Consider the following 23,776-nt stretch of genomic DNA (forward strand, 5'->3'; position numbering starts at 1 on the left):
TGAAAAAAAACTAAAGCAGGAAACAAGCACCTCGGGTGGCAGAGTGTGGCTTTCCATAAATGCCAGGTAATACAAGCTGATTAAAATTGTATAGATAAATAAATTGCTTATTATACAAACTTAACATTAATGCAACATATATTCTATATGCATCTGTAGATGTGTATATCAGACAATGCATGTATTTACCAGACTGGCTTTCATTTCCCACTACAAACTGATTATGAACCGATCAAGGGTGTCAAACTTTTGCCACCTGTCCGCTTTCTCGAAAACACTTGGCGTCACACAGCATCCCTACAGATATTATTTATTCCTATTGATTCTACAGAAGCAAATTAAGTCACCCATGTCACCAAATATTGTTAGGACTGCTGCATACCAAATCATGCTTGCATTGCTCACGTACATACTTTCATGAGGCCAGAATGATTTGGTCTCACATCTAGAGAAGCCTGTCCTGCATTCTCTCATGTAGGCACAAAGAAAATGCTGATCCACCTGCCATGGCTGATGAATCAGACCTGAAGTCCCCCAAACTTCTCCAGTTACTGCAGGCATTAGCTACAAGCAGCTTAGACAACTGTCTAGTGTTCAAGACATACAGTCTTCACAGAATGGGGCCAGCCAAAGAGAAAATAAGCAGTGCTGGATGCACCAGCAGTAACAGCATTAGCAGAATCCAGTGAAATCTGAAATTCCTTCCTAATGCAGGATGCAATCCAGAAAGCTACTAAGCACCCTCACTTTCAGCTTTCTAAAAAAAGTCAACAGAGTATGTGAAGTCTCACGCTTTGAGCACGAAGCAAAGTGAAATAGTAAATAAGAACAAACATGCCTGTAATACAGATGATCCTGATTTAAAATTCATGAGCTTACGCATAAGAAATAATTTTTCTCTGAATATTTCCTACATTTCTTCCGCTTCGTCTTCAGGCAGAGTATTGTTGATAGCTTCGTATTCCTCAAAGCAGTGGCTAAACGAAGAGGCCTTTTGCATTACACGTGTGCTCACATGGAAACAAAGTCTAAAACTAGAATATAGAATATTAAAAAAAACACAACACTTGTATTTCAAAAGAAGAAAGGTTCTGGAGCTCTGAATGATGCCTTTTACTCCTAAGAGTTAACGCGTGTGGATTTTTTTCCACCTCTGGAGAGGGGCAGAAAGCCCCTGAGCAGCAAGGCGCTGCTCGTTCCCCACACTGTGCTTTGGAACCAACCGCAATTTCTGTCTGAAAGAACCATGCCTTCATGCGTCAGGTTTAGGGACAAAACCTGCTTATGCAGATTAAAAAGTAATTTGTGTTGATGTACAGTTTCAGCCATTAAAGCAAAGAATTCTCACCATATGCACCAATAATTTAATCTTGTTCTTAAGTAGCCTCACACTTCCAGTAAAAAAAAAGGCAGGGGGTGCAGGGGGAGCATAAACTCCAGAACCTTTAGCCCCCAAAACAGATGCCAGTTTTAGATTTATTCAGCCAAGGAGTATTTAGCTTGGCTCATCTATGCTTGCGTTGAAAAAAACACTTGCCTATTCCAAAAAGTTTTTAACAAGCTCTGCTGCAGATGCTGTTGCCATTTGGCATGTCACCGTCACCGTGTGGTACAGCAGAGAGAGAACCCTTGACCACAGGTTTTCCTTGGCTGGGGAAGCCAGCGCTTTTGGCGATCGCTTTTCTTCTGGCCAACTGGCTGCATGTTTACAGAGTGTGGTTTCAGACGGGGTGTTAACAGAGGTTGGGTTAACAGCCTAACCCAGACCAACAGTGAGGCGAAGGCATGACCTATCCAGTCTAAGAAAACAGGGATAGAATAAACTTGTATACGTTGTTGCTCTTAATCCAGAATCTCTTGCACGCACCATACCTATAGACAAGATGGTATTTTTCTTTGCCTCAGGATAGATGACAACAACTTTAAAAGCTGTACCAGCCATGCAAAGTAGAAATATATAAAAACATGTGGTTGCTTAATCTTCGTCGGCTTGATTTCATTCTCTCACTTATGACAATTTTACTTTGGCGAAATGCCACTGAAAGAAGTTCAGTGAAGTTACTCCTGTTTTCCACTAGGATGAGCTATCTGGAGAGGATAAAAATCCTACAGAGTTAAACTCCTGTCCTTGTATTTCCACTAGCCAGCAAATGGCAGTTCTGAAACTGAAAAAGCCTAAGTGTTTCTACACTGATGAACTCGGTTCCAGGGGTTGTTAGTGCCAAATGCCTTCATGACAGTGCATATAAAGCTGGGGAAAACTCACAAATGCCCACTTATAGTTTAGCTTACCTACATTAATCCTATACCAGTACATACGCCCGAGAAGCCTTGACTTTGTACATACAACAAGACATACAACAACTTTAAAAAACACTACGACATTTCACTTGTATAAATACATTATTTTTGTCCAAATTCTGACTCTTCTTTTTAATGCAACACCTCTGTTGCACTCAAGCAAAAGAAAATATCTCAGTTTTATATACATTGTTCAGTCTGCTTTTCTAACACTGCCATCACTCTAACAGACCATGCACCTCTCTGGAAAAAACAAAGACTATGTAGACTCCACTGCTTTTTACTTCACTCTTTGTTAACTGTCAATTTTCTTCAAGCCAAGTTGTGGAGCACAGGCACCATCAGAGAACTAGCCGGACCATCTGCTTAAATTCCACTAATCTGCACCAAAAGTCTTATTTAGCACAGTACGAATCAGATAACCCACCCTTCACTTCAGTTCCTTCTCACGAAGAGTTCAGCTAGGACTAGGAGCATCTTGAAAGTTCATAGACACAAAGGCGATTTACTGCAGCATATTAAAAAAGAGTATAACATATGACTAAGAATGAAGTAAGCAGTGTCTGGCTACATCCCCCATTGTCTGGGTAACCAGTATGCAAGAGCAATATAAGAAAAGAAAAGATTTTGTAAAAAAAAATTCTCTTTTTACCATTTTGGCTTCTGAATGCATTGGGGGGACTTGAGGTGAAGCACACGGGTTATTGAGGTTCGGTCCCTGCATCCCCATGATGTTAGAGTTCATTGACATTTGTCGCTCCATCTTTTAAAACAAAAAGAAAAGCAAAAAAGAAAAAAAAAAAAGCTTTGAAAACATCTGAAGACATTTGCAAGAATTTATGCTCGGTTTCTATTTAAATGGACTCAGCTTTATTTCTTCAAGTCATGACTGGAAAAATAACAATCTGTGTCGTGAATTGCATGTGTGTATGCACACAGGCGTGTGTTTCATCAGAATCGGCCCTGAAAACTCACAGCCAATTATACAGAAAAAGGGTTCTTTACTAAACAAATGTACCAGCCACCCAGGTTTGTACTTTTTTGTAATGATTTTCTCCCTTCCAGTATAACAACACTCGGAGTTAAGTGGTTTTAAAAGCATCACTGTATAAAGTCGTAGCTTCCCCTGTCAGTGCAGCCCAACTTAGCTTGTTAAAAACATAAATAAAAATCTATAATCTTGAGTATATGGAAAACAAGTTGGCTCTTTTTCCTTCACTCAAACCGCTCGGCTGAGAAGAGTTTTCCGTATGTCTTGTAAAGGAAGCTTTCATGTACTGCTGAGATAGCAAAACACAAAGCAGAACTCTTCCCGGCTTCTCAGAGCCCTTTCTGCAAGCTAATCTCACTAGGCTGGGGGGGCAGGGGGGATATGATTTCCACGACAAACTAATGGCAGTAAGGTCTAGATGAAATAATTTCCTGGGGTGCCTTCCCTGAAAAGAGGCAAGCCCTGTTACCCTGCTCATTGGTAGGGGTGGTAAGTAGGGTTACGGTGCCGCTTTCGCGAGAGCTGCGCACCCTGCCTTGCTTTGGGCCATCCCTTGAATCGTTCGTTCATACAAGGAAGAAGCTTTTGGATCCCCCTGAGCAGTTCCAAGGAGGGGAGCTAGTTTTTGTGCTCTGTGGTGAGGTATTGACTCCTACCCTCCAGGATCCCAGCAAGAATGGATGGGTGCTGGGCCTGGGGGAGAGGACAAGAGGCCACTGCTCACTGGCAGGCAGCAGCTGCCTCTGCCAGGGACCCTCACCCTTCCCATGGGGCAGGATCAGCTCCCACCGCCACCTCCTCTGCAGACCTTTCGGGAGGGCTGTGGGGCAGGAGCTGGAGCCAGGGCAGCCAGCACTGACAGCACTCACACCTCTGGGACCCTCAGACTGAGCACCCTGCTTGTCTGCAAGCAGAGCTGCCCAAAGGGCTCCCCCGCAGCAACCCAAAGGCCCTGAGCTTACAGTGAAGCAGGATGTTAGCTCCATTTCAGGTCCCTTAGGAATCATGCCGGGAAAAAAATTGCCCACGGTGACATATGTTATTTTCATTGAACTTCCTGGTTCATATTCCAGGAGAGCCTTATTGACAAGTTATGAGTTAATAACTTATTAATGACTGCTCAAAAAGCAGCCAACCCTGAATCTTTGTAGCCCTGTGGAGTGTCCTCCTTGCTCCAGCAAAGCCAGAACAAGCAGTGCTTTCCTCCCTCCCATGGTCAATCGCTCTCAGGTCGTCTTCCAAACCAAGCACCATGGAACGAAACAGAAACTTCTCCTTTCCCAATCCCCATTCCCCTGCACTATCCTTACTCATCTCCACCCCTAATCTGCCTGAACCTTTTATATTGAAAGGGTTGTTAAAATAATTCAAAAATTTGAAGATATAATTGCAAAGCACCCCTTGGTCTCCCAGAAGATGGGAAATATTCCCACCTCTGCAGAAATGAGTGTAAGATGAGCGGCAATCATGAGTGAATTCTGTTTAAGTGCAAGTTACTGGGCCAGAAAAGTAAGTTACATTTCTTTCTTGTTAGCTGGTTATCTCCCACAAACAAGAGGATTACTTGGAGTTCGCTGGCATAACTTATGTACATGGCTTTTCCAGTTTTGTCTGACTTCAGAAAAATCTTTTTGTTCCAGCGCAGACATACTGATCTCACCTACAAGACTAAGTGTGAGAACCAGAAACTGTAGTCTCATGTAAACCATTTCTAACCACTCTCATACTAATTAACATGCCATTAATTGCACCAGAAATGCTCCTGTGTAAGATGAAGCAGTGAAAGAAGTCCAGCTTCCTTAACTCGTTACACTTTGACGTTTTAGAAAATTCAGCACACTTTCACCTCTGCATAGGCTGAATCGAGCAAAAAACCAACCTTCCTCCCCCACGAAAAACCCAAACCAGAAAACTTACAGGCATGAGTACAGCAGAAGATCCAGGCATGGTAGGGTTGGGCAGGGTGCCAGGCATAGAGGCAGGCATAGGCTGTCTTTGTCGGTTGTGTAGGTGCAGTAGTGAGGACAGAGAACCTGGGACAGGCCTAGGAGAAAAGGAAAGAAAGGTGTCACGGGCTATGGAGACCAAAACAAGCCTTACCGTGCCAGCCATCGCTATGCACAGGCAACTCTAGACAAGCAGGCACAGATAAGCCCATCCAGCATTTGTCCTCTCCTGCATAAATGAGTAGAACAGAAAGATTTCCAGAAAGAGATGAATCACCTTCCCTCTGCCATTTATCAGTTAAAGCACCAGGATAGTTGATCTGACAGAGCACGAATGTAATACTAACAGCCATCTCGGTCTACGCACCTCTGCATCTTACAGTGGCCAGCAAAAGGTTTCTACAGACAAAGCAGGAAAATCTCCTGGCATGCTGCATCAGTGCATTGCTGTAAATTCAGCCCTCAGGAACAAAAATATCTGGATAATAGTTTTGCAGACTATGACAGAAAATGTGACACTTAAAATTAATGTTGAAATTTTATCACCTGTAAATAAACTACTTTAAAATGAGTAATTCATCTCACTCTTGATATTCCTGCCTGGGAAACTGTTCCAAAGCGATTCCTGATTTTACAAGTTAGCATGTCACCAGGGCACAGAAAATGGAAAAAAAAAAGAAAGAAAATTAGCCAAATTACATTCAGATTAAGTAGGTTGTAAAGGCAAAAAGTACGGACTATAAAAAAGCAGAGTGAGTTATTTTGGCAAAATGAGTTCAAAAGATTTAGAAGGATTTTTCTAAGTACAGCACAGGGAAAAGAGTGCACGTGAGAAAGCAGGCCCACTCACAAAGGAGAAGAATCATAAAATAAATGGATTAAACAAAGCTGGGACTGCTCTTTGAAAATAGCCTTTAAGAGTGTGGTCTTGGGAGTTAGTTAAATTAATCAGCTTCTTTTGGTTTGTTTTGTTTTGTTTTGAAGAAGGTATGAGTTGCTTGAAGTTTGGGGTAAATACAACTTGTTACCATTTCAAAAAGCATGAAAATAAGAACGCTTCCACATACAGTATCTCAACAAACATTGCTAGTGCAAGTTAGTACTTTAAATTCTCACCGAGCAGGATGCTCTCTAGTATAGTATGTGGTTTACATTGTTTATTAGTCAGAAGAGATACCCCTAAAGTTATGAGAAGGACGGGAGAGAAGGGGCCATAGTCTGGGACCTTGAATGGCCTCTGCAGGGGGGAGCATGGAAAGACGTTTGGAGCCTCTAAACATCAGGGTCGATTCTCAGCCTTGGCAGACGCACACTTTGATTCGGTGATGAATCCACAACTAGCCATAAAAGCCTCGAAATCGCGCTGGTCCAGTCAGGGAAGTAGAGTCATAACCTGAGAGCTGCAAGGGGGAAGACAGCCACTTCTTCCGTGTGGTCTGAACCACGTCACACCAAATGATGGGGCTTTACTTCTTGCCCCTCCAACTGTAAGCGATACTGGCAATCATGAACACATACACACCTCCTCTACCTTCAGCTGTCAGTTCCATTTATCTAACAGCAAGCAAAGAGGCCAACAGCTGTGAGCAATGGAATTCACAGACATCCCATATGGAGGACACCACATCCAGGTTCCCAAAGTGGAGGTGCTTGTTTCACGGCAAGCCCAACTTCTTCTAACCTACAAGTCTCATCCTCCTCTGCCCAGCACTCAAACCACTTAATCCCCTCTTCCCTAAAACTCCCCAGTACTCCCCATCCTTAGACCTTCAGTCCTTCCATCCTTCTCTCTTCAAGCCCGTTCCCCCCAGAAACATTTCTGTCCCAACAAATGCCACCTCAAAGTCCTTGCCCTGCCTACCCCCTCGTACCCAGACACCCCTGCTACTCCCATCCCTCTGCCCTCAGCTGCCTTCTTCTCTTTAGCAGCTGCACACAACTGAACCCATCCTTTTGTCTTGGTTCTCCATGGAGAGAAAAGGGCTGTGTTTTGAAGGATGTTTTTAAAATCCTCCTCGACACATACAGTCCTCATTCAGAAGGGGGAGAAAAAAACCAAAACAACAAATGTATCTCAGACGCAGACAAGAAGCTCTTCCTATGCCTCCCTGGCTATCTGCTGATGGAGTAATGTGATGTACTTTACATCTCCACACCCCCCCAAAGAAACTCAAGACAACGTCTCCTAAATACACGGTGTACCATTGTGAGAGGGTGCAAGGAGTTCTGTGAGGGAGCATGAATCAGCTTCTGGGGTAGGGGACTCTATGGTCAGCTCAGCACAAGGCTGCGCCTGGGGAGCTCTGGAGGTGCTGTAAGTGGAATGGATGTAGGGCAGGAAAAATGAGCTCAGAAAACATACTTACAGCACACGGTCCCTGACCCATCCTACTCTCCACCTAAAACACAGCTGCTCCACGTACCGGCACTCGTCCACACAAGAGGACTGACAAGTCATTAGGACAGGGTCAAAACAGCATGAAAAGCAAGATCCGGTGACCCTTTGGAAAGAAAAAAGTGAGGAGGTACCAGGCAGGATGTGAGGAAGGGAATTATCTCGGTTTCGTTTCCAGAGGCTGTGGTGACCCCCACAAGCAGATTCCACTCCCCACCAGCCCATCCTCACCGCAGCTACAGCCCTGCAAAGCAACAGGCAAGTTCAAACGGATCTTCCCTGTTTCATACTGGAAAGTCCTTGTGACGGTTGCCCGACAGAAGGGCTGAGACCCCCGTGCTGGGGCAGCTGAGGAGCAGAACAGAGTGTGCTACGGTCCCTGCTGGGGGTGCACCCTGGGTGCCCTCCCAGGAAAGCAGGCAGAGAAGAGTGGGCAGGAAAGGAGAAAGCACTGGTGCACTCACGCCTGTCCCGGGACAAGACTGAGGTGTGCACCCACCCACCCACCCGCCTGCTGGGGCCCTGAAGCCCTCTGGGTCCACCAGCTCAGACACAGCCTACGGGAACTGTGCTGGCTAACAGGAGCAATGCACTCAATAAAAACATCACCTGAGTTTTCACTGGGACCAAAGTAAAACAAGTACCATGACAACAGCCCCCACCGACCTTTTATTCATTCTGAGACTGTCCCACATACAGACCCTTTGTACAATTCACCAGTTTCATAATAAGCTTAGGTGTTAGGCTGTTTGACAGAAACTTATTCTGGCCTGACCTATGCAATTTCTGCAAGTGATTCTCAAGGGACTACATGGTTTGACTTTTGTTTATATGTCCCAGAGCCAAAAAAATTTCCAAAATTGCTTTAATGAGTTTGGGAATATGGGACTTGGGCAAAAGGGAATTATCGGTATTTATTAAAATGGCAAAGAAGCCTCCTTGTTGTCCCCGGTTTCACCTTTAATGCTGCTTCATTTTGGGGCTCTGCATGTGCTTGACACTTGGCTAGAGGAAAAAAAATCCTCAGTACTTCAGGTATTTTTTCTTGCTACGCTCCTGCTAGTCCGTTCCCAAGTGTGTTTTTGCAAAGAGGTGCAGAGCAGTCAGAGAAACCTTGCGCTTCAAGGTTGACCCTCTGTTGAAAAGTCTGCACCGCTCCTGCCACCAATAAAAGTGCTACATAATGCACACCAGATTCCGCTCCCCATCGGGGAAGCCGACATTGGCCAGTACTCATGGATACTTCTATTGCTTCCACATTGAATACAGGTCATCAATTAGCCCGTGCTCGTGCGCACTCACTTGTGCAGAGCTCGGGGAACGTGTATGGCACAGAACCGTACGGGCTGAGATACTCAATTTGTCTAAGACATTTATTCTCCTTCCAAGGACAACACAATCTCTTTTGTTGTTGCTTTCTATCCTGCAGCAAAGAAAGTCAGTGAGAGTTTATAATTGTTATTTTTAATGTTGGACACGTCAACTCTGCTCCTCTCTTTGTAAATGCTGAGGAGGTGCTGCCTGCAGCCTGTCAGTCAATATTGCTGACTGAGGGATTTTAATTCCTTGGCACCTGTGTTGCTAAATGAATAGGGTTGTTGGGCAAACAGCCCAAAAATGAAGGACAGATAAGATAGAGAACTGGCAGGTGCTCAACCTCACTGAAAATCTGGCCATCCCTAGGGTTTTTCCCCAGTTTTAGAATTTTCACTGTGTTCCAGCAGGAGCCCACTGTTGGGCAGGATGGGGTCTCAGTCAGCATTGGTACACCATCCCTTTGGGTGTACGTGGCCCGGATGGGTAGGGTTACAGTGGCTTAGTGAACTACCACGTGTTAGCCAAGCTGCTGTAACTGAGCACGTTGGCTCCCCTCCCTCCGCACGGTCGTGCTAACACCATGAGTCATCCTCACTAACATTTAAACAGATGGGCGGAACCCCGCTAAGCTGTGGTGACTCGACCATGTTCCATCATATGACTCTGTCCAACGATTAAAGATAACTCCACTAATGTAATCAAATATCTATGATACGTATTTTGCTATGGGCTTTCTTGATTAACACCAAATATTCTGTCTGCTATGATGCAACACCTATCTGACCCAGTCTTCTAGATTGTCTGATGACTAAATACTACATTCACCTATTAAAAGACTAGGGTTCTCTTAACTGGTAGTCTTCAAGAACAGTTTCTGCAGATGACTATTTGCTGCTGAGGTCTCAGGAGACTGGGTTCATACTGACTTAGATCATTTGGGGCTGCGTGCGGAAGGACTGATGCTATTTAAAGCACCACAGCAGCAAGTTTTCTATTATGGTAAAGCACTGCGGGTCAGTGGGTCTTACCATGACCTCTCTCCTGCTCCTTACTCTCCTGCATGTAGCGTTCATGCAAAGTCAGCAACAATACCTACAGCACAACCGAGTTTCTTCTGCTTAGTTATCCCTGGTGTGGAAAAAGTAAAGCTGTAAGTACACGGAGTTGCACTGGAGCAAAGGAACTCATCTCTTGACTTTCTATGGCCTCCAGACCCAACCAGCTCACACCGGAGCAACCCACAGGTGGCTGGTTGTGGTGGCAATTTGCCATGTTGGGTCAGCACTGGCTCAGGGATTTCTGCACCACACTCCAGTTACGCAACACAGACTTGCCCAGACTTTCATCATTTTTATATATATATGCATGTATATATATGTATGTACACACACACACATATATATTTATTTATTCAAACACTGCCTAGAAGCCTTGGTTTAAAAACTACGGATGAGGTCCTGCCCCAAAAAGCTTATAGACCAAGGATAAAACGAGGGAGAGCAAGTGGAAGCAACAGGGAGACACAGGTGAATAAGGCAGCAATGACACTGTTACGGTCCATGTAATAAGGAGCAACCACTGCATACCAGCAGCCAGGATCTTTTCAAGGTATGGCAGTATGTGCATGTGGTTTAGGTGGCTTTCAGGCTGAAGCACCCAAGTAGACCACCATGCCAAGAACGAGCGCAGTCGGCAACAGCCTACCTTCTGAATGTCTCATGGACAGCCAGGTATTGTCACAATTGAAGTTTTCATTGCTAAAAAGTTCACTGGAGCATGTAGTGCTACAGACCAGCTGCAGGACCCATTCCACAGAAGCTACTGAGGCCACAGTATGACCCAAGTGCTGGCCTGGGCCTTCAGTATTTCAAAAATCCAGTCAGAGAGGAAAGATTTGGAAAGGATGTTCTAAGCTGAGAAAAGTGTCCTGACTGGAGAGGCTGCCTCACTTACTGCGGGTCGGCTGTTGTTTGATCCACTATTGCCATTATTTAAGCTCACCAATCCAATTATAGCTTTCTTCATTTGTGGCCCGTTGTTTAAGGTGCGCCCTGGCCCTAAAAAGTATGGCAGTCCCGCCTAGTTTCAATTTATTCATTCGTCATTCAGAGGAGGAACGAAAAAACAAACAGAAAGGAAAGCAACAACAAAGCATCAGACAAGTACTTGGAATACCTCGCATAGTTGCAGGGACCTCACCTGACCTGCCGTATCCCATGTTTAATGATCTTTTAATCACTACATCACCAGAGAGCCAAGCTTTCCAAGAAGTGGGAGGTTTGTGTCACCAGATTTTTCAGGGAGCCAAACTATACTCAGGAGAAAAGAAAACTGGCACCTAAAATTAATGGCTCTTTGCCAACCTAGTAAAGATCCTTGTTTGTATTTCTCAGACAATTCAGACATCTGCATGATGTGGGTAGATTATTATTATCAGTAGCAGACATTTATACTGTGGTGGTGCCCAAAGGTCCCAGTCGGGACCGGGACCCCATTGAGCCTGGCACTGTATAAACACAGATAAGAGACAATTCTTACACAGTGTGTTTACAATCTAGAGACACAAAACAGATGAAAAGTAGAAGATGGAGATAGAACACACAAGCAAATAAATATGCTAAAGAACTGGAGACAGTTAGGTGGCAGTCCTCTCGTTGCTTTTTTGTTTCTTTGTATGTTTTTTAACTCGTATACTTAGAAATGACAGGATCGAGGAAGTTTGCAAGAGGAAGGGAGTAACTAAGATTGAGACACAGGAAGGGCAACACTCTAGAGAGGGAAAACTGTGGCTCGTAACTTAGAGGATTTGGGGAGCATCCAGACAAAGTTATGCTTTCTGTAGAGATTTTTAAACAGGCTGTGCATGTATTTTCGTATATGTGTTACCTTAAGGTATTTCCCCAGTGTTGGACAAGAAGAGATTTCAGTCTGTGAAAGAGAAACTAGCTGACGGTAAAGACACTGGCAAAGTTAAAGTGATGCTTGACACTGTAAAGAGACACTGGAGGACTGAGATAAGATAAAAGCTAAACTGCAAAAAGTCTTAAAGACAAGAAGCTTGATTCAGAAGTGAAGGGAAAGCCCGTGTAAGTGTTTGAGGAGAGCTGGCACAATTAAGATAACAAGCTATACGTTGGCAAGAGGTAGAAGGAATTCAGCAACAAGCATCACAAAAGGAGCAAGATGCAGCATACAGATACAAAATGATACCGACAAAGTCAAAAGTTAGCAAAGAGATGTTAAGTCTCAATTCATAAACCCCTTGAGAAGCTGTTCACTGGGAACAAAGCAACTACATCAGAAATGCGTTCGTGCTCATTTCTTTTCAATTGCAGTGAGGTAACATCTAACTAAAGGGAAAGAATAAGCCAAAACCCAAACAACAACAACAAAAATAGGACAGGGAATGGGTATACCTACAGTAAAACACTAGAAACCTGTGGAAAGATGCCTCCAACATTTAAGTATTCTGTACTTCTCACCCGAGCTTCTAGGAGAAAAGCCCCACAAATTGGCAGCCCCACTGCTATAATGTATTTAGTGTGCCAAACTATTTAAAGATATAGTCAATGAAAAATCTTGCCTTTAGAAACTCCAATTGTGCTAATGCCACCTGTATTTCCTGAACACGTTTAAGGAAACTCTGCAAATTCAGCATAAGTACAACGACCAGCAGGTCCTTGGAAGCCTCACAGAACCCATTAACATTTGCCTTTTGGCTCTTACAGGTCTTAGAAACTGCTGGTTTCAGTCTTCCCTTCCCTCTGAATATTTCACTGGGTCTTACTGCCTGACCCATTACAAGAAAAATAAGAAAAGCTGGAATGGTTTCTTAGACTCAGAGTTTATGTCCTGCACAGTGTTAGACACACAGCTGGAACTCACAAATGATACATGGAGGATAACAGCATAGTTAAAGCAAAACAAGGAAACACTGCAAAAGGCAGGTTCAAGGCATGGTAAAGAACTAGCTCATATAAAAACACATTCTTGTAATAATATAAAAAAGTGGGATAAAACCAAAACACTGCAGCATAAACATGATTTGATCATAAAAGCAAGCAATGTTGTCAAACTGATTCCACTGTTGTTGTGGTCTCCCAGCTCAGACAGCACACAGCTTAATTCTTCAGGAAAACACATTGTTTTGCATCACCACAAATAAATGTGTATCAGTTTTCACTGAAGAAAGAAGGTAGCAATAATGCACAGACGTACCACATGGCAGCTGACTTAAAACCAGGAATAATAACAGCAATAAAGCTTACACAAACACTTTCTAACATGTCCACTCTTTGTAAGGGTCAAGCTTAAGACTCCAGCCTGGCAAGCAAATTCAAGAAAACTTGAAAATTTAAGACTCACTGAGGAAAAATGTCAACAGGTTAAACAGCTGGAAAGGAACCTAATTCCAGCATCCAGACAAAAGTGACAACTGGACACCAACTAACATTTCTGCCGGGTTTGTGCTACCTAATGGTGCCGGAGCCTTCGTTTACTCAAGTGACTCCATTTGCAAACATGTTACAGCATTGCAAATAGCTTTTATTTGACCTTCATAACTTCGCATCTGAAAAGAATAGGAGGTTGCAGAAGAAAAAAAAAGCTCCTTTTACTCTTAAAGGGCTGAGAGGGTATTTGGAGAGCTCTCCGTGAGTACTCAATACCAACAGATCCTTATACTGGAAATGTGGTAAACCAAATTTCTCAAAATTCTCTTTCTGTTTACCCTCATTATTTGGACCAGCGCAATTTAATAGAAGTATAAGATAAAAGAAGTTTGTAAACCCTCCTTTATAATGAAAATGAAAAAAAGAATGTTTTTGAAGTGATTTATTTTCCCTTTTTTTTTGTTCTTTTTTTTTTTTTTTAACTTCCCAAACAAAGCAGAAGTTTGTCTCTGAAAAAAAGACGGTGAATTACAGCAAAGTCATGAAAACAAAGAACCAACAGTTTCTCCAGTGCAGGCTTGTTACCATGAGCTAATAATTCCAGACTTTAAGCAAGCTGAGCCTCTTTTTTAATAACTGCATGCCTCTAGGCAAAGTATTTCTACTAAAAATTATTGAGGCATGGAACAAGGCAAGGTGTGTGAGCTAATGTTGGATTGTTCAGTTACTAAACCAACTCCTATAGCAATGAGCCTGCTCTGAACTGACAGATTATTTCTCTGTATACACTTGTATAAACACACTGCTTAAGGTCGAAATCTGTGTAAGCTTTCTTTTCAATTAAAATGTCAAAGATGACAGCACATGTTTTCACTGTCCTCCACAGGATGATGGATGCTGCGGCAGCAGTTTCATGTCCCTGTGTTTCAGAGAAGTTTGCCTGCCTGTGTGTCTCAGCAAGATGGACTTGCTGACCTTCTCGTACGCCTGCAGGCAGGCAGGACTGCTATGGAGACCTTATGCTCCGGAGGGCTTAACATCTCTCAACTCTTTCTTCCTCAGCATCCCCCCATCTGCCCCCACAACCAACACTGTACAAGTCGGAGGGGGAAGGTTGTTGTGCTCAAAGTGGCTGGGAAAAGGGTCCTGACTTCAAACACCACATTCCTGCTTACCTGGACTCTGGTCATGGTCAGTCACTTCAGGCACCCAACTTAAGTGCCCACGGAAACACAACTGCTGTGGGTACTCAACAGAAAAACACAGTGCACCCCAGAAGGAGCTTCCAGCAATTAAAAAAAAAAAAACGGTGGTGGTGGTGGTGGTGGGAATTAATCTGAATCTTTACATTCCTGCAGTTCCATACCCGTGATAATGAATAAAATGTCATCCATCAACCTCTTATTCATTTTTGTCAGTCTAGAGCTCTCAAAGCTTGTACTCCAGACAGCGCTTCCAAACATCACTGGGTCTTAAGACCATGTAGCAATACAACTCATAGCACACGTAGCCACAATGCTATGGTTGGGCCTGGAGCACGGATTTGGTCACGATTTTGCTGGAAAAATATTGACTAATGAAAACACTCCAGCATCTGCACTGGCAGATTCAGTCTGTCTAACATTGACAAGACACAACTGTGTTGTATGCACTATGGAAAGCAGTATGCCCACAGTCACTAGTGAGGAAAACAAGTAGGTATATACGTGTGAGATGACTTATTTACTGAGATTTAACCTCTACCCTCAACACCAAAAATACTATAAAAGTAACACATACCGTAGAAAGAAGTCTTTAAGAAAGACATTATATGAGAAAGCACAAACTTAAACAAAACATCCCATCAGTACAATAGTAGAAAACTGTAAGCTTGGAAAAGTCTCTGATGACGTATGGCATCAGTGGCAGACCAAACCACATTCTTCAACAAGAATACTATAGAGATACTTTGTCTGGGCTTTTTAACGTACATTGCCTCCCTTGCACTTCTGCCCTCTGCACGTGCTCCTGTGGTGCCAAGCTCTCGACACCCCAGAGGAAAGTTAGCACTTGTGCGTAGCCCACCACGGTCACAGCCCCAAACATGCTCAGTGTCTCAAAGCTGCTGGTTGTTCCAGTGGGTGGCAGTGGAGGAGGAGGGAGAGGAGTACATACATGAGGATGTACTCGCAATTATCTGTTTAGCAAGTCACCTCCAGGTGTAAAAATATCTTACGAGCTGCCAAATAGCTATATATCTTCAGTGACCCTCTTCCCACCCCAAACCCACTTCACTGATTCCTTTCAAACTTTCATAGAGATCAAAATGAATGTATGCCATTTCCTGGGAGGAACTTTTGCACGTGCTTCATCTCTTAAACATGCTAAAAATCCCAATTGACAGCTGTATTAGCGCAAATGATGACAAGCACAGGGAAGAGGTGAATCTCAAGGCAGAAAGAACAAAGTCGTGGAGAACTGCTGCAGCTGTGCTTCGACAGAGATCAGCTCCAAGCTAGTGCTGTCTGCTCTCCTTATTTAAAGAGCTCACTTTGCCTTCTCTGCCTACATCTCAATGGGAGTTACTACTGACTGAGAGCATCCATTGAGTAAACAAGAATCCCAAACTCATCTACAGTATTTTTCACATAGCTAAGGCCAGTATCACTGAAGGATAGAACCGTGTTAGCTGCTATTTGTTAATAAAGTCCCCCAGAACAGTCTCCCTGAGCAGTATGCTCCTGAAATGCCCCATGGCAATGACAGAAGCACTACAGGTAGCAGCTGCTGAAGATGTCACTGACATTTAGATGCCAACACAGGCCAGCAAAGATTTCCAGCAGTGTGCAAGCAGAAGAAGTGATAGCTAGTAAAAGCCATTGTCCACTCACGTGCAACCACAGATACATGGGAAAATTTCTCTCCCTACGCATGCATGCATGCTAAAAGAAAGAGCAAAAAAGAGCAGGCATTGAAAAAAGGTTATTTTACTCCTCCAACAAAGTGTATATTGTCATCATAATTTCCAGTCACTATTTGTGTCCGCTCCCTCCCTTTTAAGTACTGGTTGGAGCATGAACCTGCAGCTAATTTTGAGGTTGGAGTTCATTTGTTTTCACATCAATGCAATTAATCTCCACTGGAAAATGCATCTCAGGCATTCAATCAAAATAGGCCTAAAATAATTCTGAAAAGCTCATCTGTCTCCAATCTATATAATGTTTTAAAAATTGGATGCATGCCCTGCAATAACATTGCACTTCACAAAGCTTAAAGCTCTAAAATTGAGGGTATCAGTTACATTGAAACTGTAGTAAATTAAAACATCCAGTTTCTGGTTTGCATTGATTTATAAATATCGACAAAACTACTATTGCAGTCATTACCGCTTTGGGTGCTCTGAGTTGAATTTTCAACAGTTCAGGGTCATTTTCATTCTTATTGTGTCTACAGTAGCCTTTCAAGTTACAGATCAAATTCCAGATATCATGTAAATTTTAAATCTTAGTTTAAAAAATATGCATACAAATCTAACAATACTTTTAATAAAAAGCAGCAAGTCTAAGTGGTCAGTAATGTCAGATACCAAGCGCATTTTTTTTAGACTCTCTAGCTTATAGCAGAAAGGATACTTACTATTAGGAGATGTTTTAAATAGAAGCAAGCTGAAATGTGATAAAATATGAAAAAGCAAATATTTTACTGCTTTTACCGGGATTTTGCTGTTGTCTTTTGAATTGTCCTTTGGAATGAGAGAATCAGAAGCGTATTCAAAACTTTCCTCCTAAAGAGCTTTGCACATTAGTCTACCTGGTGACCTTCAAAATGTGCTTGTTTATGAGCAAAATATCACTGAGGAAATATAAACCTGAAAAATAAGGAGACCTCACGAGCTGTAGCCCAGTTAGCACAATAATTTGAGAAACAATAAGAAAAGCATGAAGATATCAACAGCAATAGAGCCAATTCTCAATGGTGTACAGCACGCAGCTTTGCCAAAGACAATGGATTTAAAGCAACTGGGAATCTCACTCATACGCACACACGCACGCACACTCCATAAACACACAGTATGAAACATGCATTACATCTAGCTGTAAAACAAGCTCTGACAGTGATCTATGTCTTACGCTTCAAAAGAAAACCAAAAATCCCCACCTTACACCTTGACATCTGTGGACTACTACTGAGTATTTTCTCCTGACCCCTGGTGGTGATTAGCTTATGAACTGAAGCAGGAGGATCACCACAATGTTCACAGCATTTCTCCTGAAAGCATTGGGCAAATTCTACCCTCGCTGCTCTTCTTGATACTGTCACTGAAGCCAGTGTGCTGATCCGCAATCCAGCCTTCCACTGTTCCTTGCGTTCATCATATTTGCCTTGTGCAGCATGTACAGCACAGTTGAGAAAGCAAAGGGGAGGCTGAGCCTACTGTAGCAGATGTCCTTTTGGGCATGATGCTCTTGCCATTGAAATTCACAGGAGTGCTGCTAATACAATCATTTAGAACAGAATGAGACTCATAAAAACATATGACACCTACGAACAAATTTTCCTAAATTATACCCCGAAATGCTGACTTACGCCTGTTAATAATACACTACATCGCACTAAGGAGAAGTTTATTTTACATATTTACCTTCCAATTTGTACCGATGTTTCTGGTTTAGTACTTCACAGCTGTTTGGGGGTTTTTAATTTTATTTTTGTCTTGAGAGACATATTGTCTTAAAGAAGAAACATTCTTCTCCCAAACCAGAACTTTATGTTGAAGATTAAGACAGCATCCACTGCATCAATTCAGAATAAAGACCATAATGGTCAATGGGAAGTCATGCAAAAGCTCGGGTCACCCTGTCCATTTCCAAAAGTCTGCAGTATGAATAACACACTGTTAATATTTTTTTTCTGATTATTTATTTGATGTCTTTAATGTGAACCGTAAGCATACTCCATGCATAGTTTTGGTTTGCACTGTTTCTTTTTTTCCTCCACTTACCCTGCGAGAACTGCTGCTGAAACAGTGCTTTAACTAGAATAAGCTGCAATGCCAGGGGAAGTCACGTAGCAGCATGAATTAGGTAAATTTTGAAATTCTGAGAGCACTGGACAACTTCAAGATTTTGCACCTCACATTTTCAGCATTACAATTCAGCAGGGAGGCATCATCTTTGCATAAAATAGTTTAAGAAAGGTTATGCTGACCAGGCTAGAAGGACCTCTCGAGCTGCATTTGCATGGCTGAAGTGATGCCGCTCGTCTAGACATGGCCCAAGTCTCCCGTAGACAGGCAGGTCTGGCAACAGCCCGTACAGGAACACAAGCTTGGTTTCAACTCATGCTGACTGCCCAATGCTGCAAAACCCAGCTCCAAAGCACCACGTTGCAGTCAAGCACCACTACAGCCATTGGAATCGACTGCAGCATTTGCATTAAGGGTTTCCAGATTTAAACTGTGGGAACTGGTACCCTGAAGTTGTCACTGGAAGGCCTCTGACAATGTGATTTGTTTCTCCTGCTGGCCTGACAAAGTCAAAGCATGCTGACATTCAAGAAACATTAGTTGGTTTTGCGTGGGGGGGGTGTCTCTCTCTCTCTCTCTCTTTTTTTTTTTTTTTTCAACTGTTTGCTTGGAGCTGTGGAGAGGGGCAGGGGAAAAGGACCGTCAGCTTAGGAAGGGGAAGAGGCAGAAGAAGGAGAACGGAAAGGAGAAGACATGCACTTTTCTAGATGTGTCCTGTAAAATAAGCAAGTGTTTGTCACACACTTACCCTTAGCCACGCCAATACAGCGCAGGTGAACATGTGAAAAAAGTTAACTTCAGCTAACAACAAAGTGTCAGCTCCACTCAGTTTACAATAACATCAGATCTATTTGATTTGGCCCACAGGGAGCCAGACATTTGACTGATCTGGTTAAAATATCTCAACAGTCACATAAAGAGGCCTGGCCAAAGCCTGTTGCATCACCTGCATTTATTTTTTACTGTTAATATTTAGCAGTGGAAGAAAGATACAGATCTGTGCTCTATACACTTGCCATCTCCAACAGCATGATCTCAGCTCAGAGAGCAGCAGGAATTTGCACAGCAGTGAGTATGGCCAGTTTCCAGGGGTCGGAAGCCATGGCTTACTCACTCTGCTCCGTGTTTTCTGTTGTCGTTCTTTTTCATTATTTTTTTTTTTTTTTTTAACAGGAAAGGCAAATATGATGAATGTAAAGAATAGTGGCAGTCAGATTGCAAGTCAGCATCTTTTTGTTTCCCCCCTGCCCCCAGTCTCTCTATTTTGTGAAGCACGGATTTAGCCCTGGTATAATATATCAACATCTACCAGATAACAAGTCCTTAAAATGGCTTAGACGTAAAATTTGATGAGAACTGAATGTTTAGGAATAATGATTCAGATATGTACCTTTTAGACCAACACGGTAATCTGCCTTTATCTCTTTCTCTATAGCAACAAGCCATCTGAATCGACAACATTACACCTCATATAAATCTGGCCTGGTCTATGCAGGATATGGAACAAAGGTAATCTGTGGCTTAAGAGAAGAAAATGCAGCAGTATATATGCAAGACACTTTGCATTTGGCAGACACATATAACCAGCTGTTTGTTCTTTAGCTTGTGGCTATACATCTACTGGGACGTCCCCCACCCCTGTAAACCTTGCTTAGCTCCTGGTCTTATTTCCACTGTAGATTTAACCCTAAGCCATGGATAAGCATAGTGTTTGGGGTTTAAAGTTAAGTGTCATTTAGTATCATTTCTGACATCTCCATACATGAGAATGAGCTTCTTTTTCACAGGGGACTTGGGATCTGATTTTAATTTGTGGAAGGGTTATGGTCACAATAAATGTCTATTTCAGATATTCATGAGAAGCCTCTAATGCAAATGGAAATGGAAAGTGGCTGTTTTCTTGTAGTTTCAAAGCCATGTATGTAAAACACACAGGGCAGATCCGTTCCACATGCAAACCCATTGTCGAGCCACTGTTGTGCCCTGGCTTCTGCCCTGGCAGCAGGCACCCCCGTGCCGAACAGTCTCAGCAGGTTTTATAGCTTGCATAATTAAAAGAACAGGTTATGAAATCATTCGCACCTCAGCTGAGGCTGCCACAGGGATGCCCCTCTGTGTTCGTTGTGAAACGTTTCTTTGGCAGCTGCATTCTAGAAGTATACTTGGACGTTGTTGCTTCAGCACCAACACACAGAGTGGGAAGTAAATCACTATTTTCATGTTCTGAACTGAGGTGTGGGCGGTGGAAGCCACTCTGGTCCACCTCCAGGCTAATTCTCCCCATGTACACACATCTCATCCTAGGCACCAAGACCTCTAGGAAGCCCAGATGTCTGTAATCACAGTCCAGCCCTATGCAGCCAGCATTGCCAAGGACCTGGGCCATGCCTAGGGACGCTGGAAGAGACTTCAGCTTTGTCAAACACCACACGTTCCAGCTCCCCTTACCTTGCGGGCAGCCACTGCTAGTGGTGCTTCGGAGCAGCCCAAATGCAGCTGCGGGCTGCCTTCCCCTTGGCTGCAGTCCTGGTTTGGGGTACAAGGCACAGCCCACAGGCACTTTCTCCTCTGTAAATGCAAGCTCAGGTGAAACTGTTCATCATCAGTTCAAGCAGATGAAGCTGAACTCGCTTGCCTCTCCATAGGAGAATCCATGCCCCCAACAGAAAGAAATAAAATAAACCCTATTGCTGGTCACTGAGCAAAGCATCTAGGTCCCTTTGGATGTTCCTTGAGACCCTGCTTGGGAAGTTCAGAATATTCGTGAACCTTGCCCTTGCAAATGAGCAAGATAGCAAAACCACAATCTGGCTTGAGGACAACTGGGGCCCTAAATATCTAAGAATCCAAACCCAAGAAAAGGGGGAGCTGTGCAACTCAAAGGAAAGCCCTAACACCGGGTGGGGAGGGGAACTTGTTGGAGGCGGTGACATTTAACTGACTGGAGTCATCCACTTGTATTTGCAAGACTGAATTAAACCAGTTTTGCCAACTGCATGAGATAGAGCACCCAAAGACAGGACCTGTGTCAGGTTCCTGAGCATTAAGTAAAGCTGGGTTGTGTTGCTGTCTTTCTTAATCAATGCGCCAGGTCGTGATTTAAGTAATTGAGGCGCTGGGGCTTTTTAAAGCAGCGTAAGTTAATAGCTAAGCTTGATGTGATATAAAAAGCACCACAACAGAAAGAAGAACTTAATGTTGTAATGAAAATCACTTACCCTTAATCATCCCTGAGACAGTCTTTTTACAACACTACTTGATTTATTCAACTAGCAAACATGCCTCCTTTGACTTTTCTAATAACAGGTCATCTTAGCCATGCTTGTTGGGATCTGAGTTTGGGGTTTTTTTTAATCTTCCCAGGTATGTTATTTAAATGTCTTTGATGCCTTTTCTTTAAAAGGATTTGCTAAGCAATCAATCATATTTATTTGCAAAGTAGACACCCCCCACCCCCCCACCCCCCCCAAATAAAAAAATCCCAAACAACCCAAACTATTACTAGGAAACTTTGGAGGTTTGGTCACAGGTGTGTAACCAGCGTTGCACATTTCTAATTGCTTAAAGACTTACTGAAGCCCGCATTCATTGCTGCTGACAAGCGTGCCGCTTAGTGTACGAGGCTGTATGAAAGGCTGCTTGCTGTGGGATTTACGATGGTGCCCTTACACCAAGGAGGAAGGACTGCCAACTACCTGTGCTCTGCTGAGCAGCTCCACGCTTCCCCTCGCATGGAAGGGCCTCAGCTTTCGGAAAAGCTGGACAATTTCTCAAGTGAGTACACTCTTGTGACACTGAGGCTAGCCAGACCACAAACTATTTTATTATGTTGTGCAAAAACCTATGTGCAAAAAAAACCCCTCTTTAATTAAGATAGAGCAACCAGCGCTGCGGTTGTAATTACCTTGGACTGCTTTACCCCCGGGCATAATGAAATAAAATTGGGCCCTCTGTATTTTTGTTTTTAAACTAAGTAAACCCAAATTAATTTATTCAACTCAAACCAGACAGGTTTCTCTTTAAAAGGAAGGCATATATGGTCGGAGGGGCTGGTGCAGGAGGCAGAGTGACATGCAATGATGACTGTGAACTGCAAACTGCTGGCAAAACATTTGGCTTGCCGTTGGTCTGTGGCCAGTATTTTCCTTTGTTAATGAATCCCACATCTTTTCTAAGTTAAGCATTTTTTCTTCTCTTATTTGAAACATATTTTAAATATTTTTGTTTTTATGACGTCGTGGAACACGATACAGCCCCCTCCTAACCCTGAATATGGGAAAATCAATTAAAATTCTGACATTAGGAGCTATGATATAAACATATGGTTCAACTGCTCAGACTTCTTTTTTTTTTTTTTTTTTTCTTTTTTTTTAAGCAACATATCTGTGCTTACAGAGAGAAATAACCAAACAAGAACTCCACATTACTGGGTAAAAATGACACCAACTGAAAGTGTATCACAGTCAGAACCTTGCTGCAAATTTGGCAGGTTTTGACAGATTTCCTATTAGACTTAGGATTACATATTTTTCATCTGTGTTCTTTTCTGAGGAAAATGCCCATTAAAGAAAGAGCCATCCTGAATGCTGTGTTTAATATTTAATATATTTTGTCTCACCCAGAGGACCTTCATTTTATGACTTAAAGAATGCAACCTTAAAATGGAGTTTCACAGGCTTCCTCATTAACTTTTGACTCTTCCCTAAACAAAACAGAAGAAAAAATAATTGAGACATTTCCCATCAGAACAGGAACATGATTTTCAAATGAAATGATAATTTTGGGCATCCAGTCACACCTGCCCTACTGACCACCAGTCCTCAGGTCTATGTGACAGTGAAAATCCTTCCAACTCCTTTTGGTATTTCAAATCGTCAAAACCCGAGACAGGCAAAATAAGTCGCTGCAACTCCAGGGAATACAGGCAGCAAACAGAAGATTTAACTCTCTAGGTCACTGCGCACGAGGTTCCTGCTGAAGCAAAAAGAACATTTTTCCCAGAGGTCTTGTAAGATTGGAACCAGTGTTACAGGCAGCTTAAAGTGAAGAGTTATTTTTAATCTGTCACTGGCGAGGAAACAAGTTTTTTCAATCATCTTCTATGGACATCTAGTCTCCAATCCTGCAAGCACCTAGCGACATGAATTTACATGCCCTCCTTTAATATTCTCGAGTTTTACAAACCTTGCAAAATTTCTTCAGCCACTGTAATTCGTAGCTAGTTCTACTGATGGCAGAGATGACGAAAGTATAGCACAGTGTATCGCTGGCCCTGCAGCCCACACCGCCTGAGGACGAAAATACACTGGAAAAAATAAAGTTGCAAAAGCCTTTTCTGCAGCAACCTCCTTACTTTCATAGCATGAACGGTGCCATGCTCATGTTAGAAATGACAAAAAGCTTTTTCGACAGGTTCCTAATGTCATCTCA

The 23,776-nt window shown here is 42.9% G+C and overlaps 1 protein-coding gene across 2 annotated transcripts in view; it reads right to left on the bottom strand.

Annotated features, from left to right (window-relative positions):
- Positions 1 to 23,776, bottom strand: part of CREB5 (cAMP responsive element binding protein 5) — a 338,565-nt gene that overhangs the window by 68,844 nt on the left and 245,945 nt on the right. For both annotated transcript variants that reach the window (XM_080386500.1, XM_080386501.1), the window contains 2 exons: positions 5,210 to 5,336; positions 2,954 to 3,064 (listed from right to left, as the gene is read on the bottom strand). In XM_080386500.1, the coding sequence (XP_080242626.1) occupies positions 2,954 to 3,064; positions 5,210 to 5,336 (238 nt within the window). The remainder of the gene's footprint in view (positions 1 to 2,953; positions 3,065 to 5,209; positions 5,337 to 23,776) is intronic.

Source organism: Falco punctatus, assembly GCF_963210335.1.
Source record: "Falco punctatus genome assembly, chromosome: 4".
Classification (NCBI taxonomy): domain Eukaryota; kingdom Metazoa; phylum Chordata; class Aves; order Falconiformes; family Falconidae; genus Falco; species Falco punctatus.